At 31.7% G+C, this 8,414-nt stretch overlaps 2 protein-coding genes across 2 annotated transcripts in view; one reads left to right on the forward strand and one right to left on the reverse strand.

The window, feature by feature from the left end:
- Positions 1 to 594: 594 nt before the first annotated feature.
- LOC108766941 (uncharacterized) lies at positions 595 to 6,638 on the forward strand. The gene is made up of 8 exons (XM_018516522.1): positions 595 to 926; positions 2,181 to 2,330; positions 3,431 to 3,567; positions 3,781 to 3,901; positions 4,107 to 4,905; positions 5,001 to 5,241; positions 5,520 to 5,756; positions 5,846 to 6,638. Exons 1-8 carry the CDS (start codon positions 847 to 849, stop codon positions 5,908 to 5,910), a joined length of 1,830 nt encoding a protein of 609 aa, XP_018372024.1. The 5' UTR covers positions 595 to 846; the 3' UTR covers positions 5,911 to 6,638.
- Positions 6,639 to 7,213: 575 nt separating this feature from the next.
- Positions 7,214 to 8,414, reverse strand: part of Srp72 (signal recognition particle 72) — a 7,039-nt gene continuing 5,838 nt past the window's right edge. Inside the window, exon 8 of the mRNA XM_018516521.1 lies at positions 7,214 to 7,596. Within this exon, the coding sequence (XP_018372023.1) occupies positions 7,461 to 7,596 (136 nt within the window). The 3' untranslated portion in view covers positions 7,214 to 7,460. The remainder of the gene's footprint in view (positions 7,597 to 8,414) is intronic.

Consider the following 8,414-nt stretch of genomic DNA (forward strand, 5'->3'; position numbering starts at 1 on the left):
CCAGCTGATTGGTTGCTGCTTCCGCTGCTTGACGCTTGACGGCTGCATGAAAAATTATGCAAAATGTAATATAATAAGAAAAAATTTGCGTAATATAATAAGAAAAAAGATTAACTTATTAAATAATCATAATTGACATATAGAAAATAAATAGAACTTTAAAAAGACACAGAGTTGTCACATATTTTATTAATTTTCTTATAATGAAACTATAAATATGTTACTTAACCTCGCAGAGTATGCATTTTTCGTTGGTGTCCAATTTTTTCCAACATTTGTTGCCCATAATGCTCGACGTTCAACATCACGCGGAAATATTTTCATCATGTAGCCTTTGGCTGTAGAGTTATTGCAAAATGGGGCTGCACCCAACCATTTTGCAATAATTTTTAATAATGTTCTAAAAGTCGTACCATAGAAAGACGTATCTTACGAGATCACGACTCACACGAGAATTATGAAGGTTAGAAAGAGACACAACATATTCCTCTTTCTTGTGATTTTGCTGAAACTAGAGACTCTTAATATAAAGAGAGAGAGAGAGAGAGAGACCATAAAGAGAGTCTCTAACTAGAGAGTCTCCGTTCCTTGTGTCGCGACTCTGATTAGAGGGTCTCTATTTCAGGGCATGATTTTTGAATTTTGAGTGTATTCGAGCGTAGTGGAAGTAGTGGAACGGTTATTGTATGTATGGAATTTGTGGAATAACAAGTTAAAAAGAAGAAATTCAAACGCGATTGCCACAAATTTGTCCGACAGATAACATTGAATTGTGTTCAATTGCGTCGAATGTCAAGTACATACACGCGACGTGTACCTATACTTTGTGAATGTAACGAAAGATAAATGAGTTTACAAAATAGCCTATTTTCCGAGGATGTCGAATATGACGTAATCGTCTTTACGAAGGATAAGACACGTAAGAGGTACGAGAAAAATATAATGAGATTCTTTGAACAGAGTATCGACGCCGACATCATGTTTGAAGGTTAGTTTCCTCGCGGTATCCGTTAGTGGCTGTGAACACGTAAACAGTTTCATTTCCTCTCGACTTTGAATGACTATTATATTTGCATATATGTGTATAGATATTGGCAAGTGAAGGATTCGTGAAGATATCGAATTGAATGAGATTATGTGAGTGGCGCATTCCCATGGTATAGGATCTAGCACAGGATTTATAAATAGCACAAGATAATGATATATATAGTTTTCGTTTTTGCTACAGTACAAAGCTGGACCATGATTTTATTTTTTTTTATTATTATCTAAATACTGCTCCTAACTACTTATTCTCGTATACGCTATTTACGATTTGTGCTGTGTAAATTAATGCAAATAATTTTGGGCTTGATATATACAGCGATATTGGGATTTGTGCACGCGATGGGATGCACGGTATATCAGAAATAGTAATAATCCTGAAAAGTTTAATATCTCGTAATAGACATTACATTTGTAAGTATCTATTTCTTTTCAATGCGATATTTGTATTATTCCATCCTAGATACTTATTTAATTTCGACTATTTCGACGTTTTATTTTTGTTTGAAAATAAAGTTGAAATTGAAACAACTCGATATAATTATCAATAAAACACAATTTGTTGATTTTGTTTCAACATATAATTGGATTCTTATAATTATGAGTGTGACATTCAGTTGTTCCTATGTACACGTGGTTACTTGGTATAAAGTGTATTTTTACCTCTTTTGTGGTTGAAAATATGAAGCATACCTAATTAAATTGGTTTCTCACTTTCATATACTTCTAATGATATATGCATAAAGCGAGTGAGTATTTTTCCTCACAATTGTTTGAATACTATTATGCACTATGTATTATATACTATGCATGTCATCATTAGTGCTTATTAGACAGTAAAAGACTCGATAAAAGAAGGAAATTTGAGACACAAGTTGTAAGCATCAACATCTATGCTACACTCAAGTCTTTATGGAAACGAACGAGAGAGAAAGTGAACGGGTTATGTAAAACTTAGCTGGCGTTTATCGTCTCTTCCCCTTCCTTCCTTGTCTTAAACCAATGCCGTAAGGCATTACGTTCACCAAAACGAACAAAACGGCCGATGCTGCGCTACCAACTACCAATACTCGGAATAGCAGGCCATTCAATCTCACTTTCAAAGATAAACGCGTTCTTTCTTTTCACTTTTACAGAGTGCTCGTCTTTCCGCCCGTCAACAATTATCGTCGGTTCATCATACATCAGCTGATACAGGATCGTTTCTCGGATTTGCTGCATACATTCTCGATCGGCCAAGGTTCGGCTAGGCGTACTGTAGTATGTTACAAGACCGATGTGAGAAGGTACAAATAACAAAATGTTAAATTATTCTTTTTATCTTTTCGATATTTTCGTTAGCTAAGAACTTTTCTGCTAAAATATTCATCTACATACGCGTAAACAATGAATTGTTTGTTTTTTTTCGTCAACGATTTTTTACAATTCGATTTTCAAGCTAATTTTAATAATTATAATTTTAATAATTAATAATTAAATAAACTTAGTTTATGAAAAATAATATAATATATTATAGGACCGTATATGTGATAACACAAACTATAGAAATTAAAGCCTTAAACGGTCTAGCTGGATCTTAATGCTTGTATGATTCTTGTGTGAATTTATATCTATGTATGCAGTCCCCAAAAACGCGCGCCAAAATGACTTTTTGGTCTTGAAACGCTAACTCTATTAAACTACCGCAGTAATATCACGAGTTAAATTGACTGGCAATTTAACAAATTTTTGATGCTTATTCGCATCTTCGAAAGATCTTATTAATGATGAATAACATATTAAAATCTGTAAATAATTAATTCTTATTGCGAAAAATATTACCTCGGCCGGGAGTCGAATCCCGGATCTCTTGCATACCGTGCGAGCGTCCTAAGCCTTTAGACTACCGAGGCCTTAGTAATATTCTTAGTTTATGTATTTATATTATTAAATTTATATACGTTTAATTAGGGCGCATGTAACAATAAATAATATATATAATAAATATGCGTCTCTGTGTGTAAAATTGCAAAGCTGTACTACTTGTCGCAAACGAAAGTAAAATTGATCGAAACTACCTCTCAATCGTAATGCCATTCTATCAGGGTTGGTAAAAAAACCGTTTTAAACGTGTTTTAAACAGTTTAAAACATGCTTAATTGATGTTTTTAATATGTTTTAAATGTTTTTTTTATAGTACTGTTCAAAGCATATTTGAAGCATTAAAAACATATTCAAGAAGAAACATAATATGTTTTATTCTAAAAAAAAAAAAACATTAGTCTTTACCAACCCTGCATTCTATTGCGCCGATATTATGCTTACTAATTATAATCACGATACATTAAGAATGTTTTTAAAGAAAATTTGCTCCAGAAGAATAACATATCATTATTTTATTATAAAGCGATTGGAACCCAAAACCGAATTTTCCTGAGTCTAAGACAAACTTTGTGACAAAACAAAAGGATACGATTTGCGGAATGGGTATCGAAGGCCGACGCTCACCCTCGACATCTCCAGAATGCAAATTACAGCGGCAAGGTGATTATGAATATCACTCAAGTAACACATATGGATTTTGTATACGTTTTCTAAACTGCTAGAAAATAATAGGTTTAAAAAATACATAAGCCAACATGTGCTATTTGAATAAATTAATTGATGTTATATATATCCTGTTACATTATCAAATAAGATATTTCAAAATAAGTTAGTTACGGAAGATTTAATTTTTATTTAAATGTTAATTTTTAGCCAAGTCAGTACCAACAGTTGAAATATATAGGCCACCAGCGGCTAGGAAACTTAACAATTGTTCACAAATAAATGGTACACAGACACAAGTACAATCGACTACAGATTTTTCTTCGGTTAAGTAAGTAAACTCATTTCTATGTAAATTATTATTGTTAATCATAATTATTGTATGATAACCCATACATACAAACATATTTTATATGTACTCGATTTGTATGTAGTCTACATATAATTTTCTTTTATATTAGCGTTATGATTTTATAAATTATGATTGATTTCAACTATTCCAAATACATATTATTAATATATGTATATGTGTGCAGGAATGTACGTCAAAAACGACCTGATCGGGCGGTTTATGTACCTAGACATCGCAGAAGTTTAGAAATGGAAGATAAAAAGCCACGAAGTTTGAAAGTTTCTCACACAACGTTAAATGGAGATTCAATTATGAATAATAATTCTAAAATACAAGATGTATGTCAACAAAATGTAGAAGATCTGACTTCACATAATCAACTCTCTGAAAGATGCAACGCGAAGATCGAGGATAAACATTTCCTACGAAACATTTCAAAAAATGTAGTTTCTTTAGGTTATAGTAAAATCTCCGATACTCTCGATAATACTGAGCATATGTATAAATTTTCGGAGCAACTAAAAGATACGCCAATTTTATCCAAAGAAAAAGAAACTGTCGCAATTAATAATGTAAATAAAAATAGTACTAATTTTAATCTATTGGAACCATCCAGCCAAATTGAAATTAATGACAAACAATTAGAAAAGATACAAGAAATTGCGAACGAAAACGAATCCTCGATCGAATATTTAAATTGTAGCGATGTAAATGATCATAAAGTCAGACAACTAGTCAGACAGAATGTAGTATCGGATGTTCTAATAATTTCTGATACTATTCAAGAGAAATCTAAACAGTCTGAACAACTTTCTCCAATTCTCGTAACACCACCCGAGAAAAAAGTAAAAAAGATAGAAAGGCAAAAAAGCAAACCGGTTCCACCACCTTCTCCACCTCTGAAAATTAACAGAGACGAATGCGATTGGGATAGCTTATTTGACGATAATGGCGATTGTTTAGATCCAACATTAATAGAAGAGGTCAGTTATCTATTTAAGTTCAGTAACTTATTGCGTTCACTATTTTATTGTACATAATTAGTTATTCACGTATCATCTCTTTCTTTTTTTTTTAGCTTACGTCAGCAGTAGGTGAAGTAGTGATAGAACAACCAAAAAACAATTACAAAGCATACAGCAAGCAAGTCGAAGTGTCCAGTGACGAATTTGCACACGTCGTAGAAATTTATAATTTTCCTTCTGAGTTCAAAACTAGCGATTTGGCAGCTGTCTTCAGTTCTTTTAAGAATGGTGGTTTTGAGCTCAAGTGGGTGGACGATACTCATTGTTTGGGAGTTTTCAGCAGCCCTCTTGTTGGTATGTATATATACATATCTAGTAATTTATATCTATGAATATGAAAATATATAATATGTACGTTTTTATCGAAAAGAGCTTAATAACTTATTTTTAACAAGGAAATTGCATTCGAGAAAATTTATGATTATTTTGCACATCTTTGCTGCTAATGGTATAATAATCGATATTCGTCACTGATGATCATTGAAAATAGTTTTCTTCCAATAAGTCCAATTATAATCAAACTTATTGCAGTTAGTATATTCTTTTTTGCTTCTTTTTTATCTTCCTTTAAGCTGCTCAAGTGTTAGCATCGAATCATCCATTTGTGAAAACAAGACCACTTAGCGAAGCTACTGCTTTAAGTAAAACGAAAGCTAGAAGAAGCGCAGAATTCTTGCAACCTTACAGGAATCGTCCCGAAACATGCGCTGCCTTAGCTAGACGATTAGTTACAGGTGCATTGGGCGTAAAGCTTGTCACAGCTAGACAAGAACGTGAGCACGAAAAGAATATATTACGTGAAGCGAAAGGTAATCTTTGAATACGTATTATTATATACGTGATATAAAAATAAATCAGTAATTATTAAACAAGTTATTAAGAGATTTTTGCATTACAGAAAAAAGACGATTAGCCAACAAACAACGAGAGGATGTTTGGGAGGGCATAATACCTACAAAGTAGCATTGTATATCGCTAATATAGAGTATTTTTAAGGATTTGTACCTCATTGTATAGTATACGCATTCACATTATTCACATATGTGGCTGCATAATTGACATAGCTAACCACGGCTTGCATAATGTTATTCTTGCATTAGCGCGCATGCGTTATTTGTGCCTTATCCATTCTTTATATTGATAAATAGAAAATTGAACATACATTTCCCCAATTTATTCGCTTTGATACAGAAAATCTATGATAATTTATCAGTAAATAAATTCGATATGTAAATATTATAATTAATAATAAATAGCTAATTTATACTTATTTGGATAATTATCTTTTAGAAATTGTTGAGACAATATTATCATTTTACATATAAATATATCAGCGTAAAAAAAATAGCAAAGATGACCAGCGGTGCCCATCCACGTCTTCTACATATTTTTACGCAAGAATGCAATTTTTTAAATAAATATAATATGTAATACTAAGCAATGATTTGTTTGAAATAAAAATTTGGTGTCAAAATTATAAGTAATTAGGCAAATGTGTAGAAAAAACTGAAAACTAAAATATTTTCGCAAAATAATCGATTACTATTATGAGTTTTTATACACAGCAACAAACAATAATACATAATACAGATTGATTGCAGAACAATAAGTCAAATTATTACTTACTAGTAACAAGATTCTTTCATGTGCACATCGATAATTCAAAATATATCTTTACAAAATTTTATATAGCTGGACAACACACATAATCAATATAAAAATATATCATCGAAAATATTGTGGCGTTAAAATTATATTCTAATGTAATACTATTTTACAATTTTGACTTGTGCCACTTATATGTCTGTTACATGTATATACAAATGTTACAACCAACGCACAATCACATTATCTATTCATATTACAGAGTTGCTGAGTATAAAGAGAACAGATTGTATTTTTATACAATTGTTATCAACATGAAATAAAGATATGTATCACTTATTCCCTAATCAATGTACACAGTGATGTGTTACTCACACGTTAATATATCATAAATTGAGTAAGAAAATCTTTTGTGAGAAAAAAGAAATAAAAATATTTTTTAAAGTATAATTTAATATTGTCTATACTGTATTTGCATGACTGCCAATATAAAAACTTTTTCAAGCTTTCTAAACAGATTTGCGAAATATAAAAAAGAAAAGATGTTCGTAACATATGTCGTTAGTAAGAACAAAATTATTAGATAAATTTTATGCATTAAATGCATCAAACGTATTAGTCTATAAATATATGTATAATAAATTGATGCATGTATAAGCAATGGAGAGGTTGTAAACATATTTCTTTAATGAGAGAGATACACACATATAGTGTGTACAACATTACTTTTTAATGGCAGTATTACATCTTGCGTTTTTCATAAAATACAGCTACATGGTAGCAAATCGATTTGATTATTCTTTCAGTTTATATTTTTTTATAACAAGTTTTTCTTTTCAATGCAAAGTTATGCAATCTAATTCGTTTAATATAAAAAACTATGAGTTTAGCGGAATGACATGAAATTGTTACCACTTGCTACCTTTCTTCTTCTTTTTCTGTTGAACTTTGCGTTGCTGCTGACGTGGTCCAGAAGTTTCTACTGCGGAACTGTGACGAGGGTTTGGAGAAGGCTTAGCATTTGCAGGCATTTTAGTGATATCACTATAAATAAAAAAAAATTTTTTTTAGTAATTTATTGTACATTTACAGTAGATAAAGCACATATAGGAGGATAAAACATATATATGGGGCATTCTTTCTCAACCGGACACCCCCTCTGCCCAGAATTCATATGAACCAAAAAAATTTTTTCAGGGCATTTAGCTAAACATGTCTACTTTTATTTGCCGTGTGGCCCCTTTCAAAATTCAAAATGGCGGCGCGTCCACACTCCAAAATACAGGAAAACTATTTTATATTTTTCCTATTATGTGCAAAAAAAGTATTACAGCGTATATTAAAAAATTATTTTTGTTACGAAAATTGGTAATTAGTTTACCCACTTTAAATTTATTTAATACAATTTTGGGAATTCAAGATGGCGTTTCCAAAATGGCGGACCAAAATAAAAAATTCGCCTGTTTCGGGTGAAACTCGGTACTTGGGGGTTTTCGAGGTCGCTGATTACAAATCTGCAGTCAATATTCGAAAATTCAAAATGGTAGACCCAATATGACCGACCAAAAATTTCGATTTTTTATTAAAATAGTTTTAGTAATTATTTCTTTTAGAACTGTTTCGAATGTGTTTTTTAAATTGCCATTTTATCAGTTTTGTAGGCGATTTGACTGCCGCGGTATATTCGTTGAATGAGCACGTGCTAAACGGATGTACACTGATCGCGTGCGCATGATCGTTGGCGTTTACTGCGAGTTGTCGCGGTATTGAATTTTCGAATATTCCCATTTTGAATTTTCGAATATTGACTGCAGATTCGTAATCAGCGACCTCGAAAACCCCCAAGTACCGAGTTTCACCCG

Source organism: Trachymyrmex cornetzi, unplaced genomic scaffold (assembly GCF_001594075.2).
Source record: "Trachymyrmex cornetzi isolate Tcor2-1 unplaced genomic scaffold, Tcor1.1 scaffold640, whole genome shotgun sequence".
NCBI classification, from domain to species: domain Eukaryota; kingdom Metazoa; phylum Arthropoda; class Insecta; order Hymenoptera; family Formicidae; genus Trachymyrmex; species Trachymyrmex cornetzi.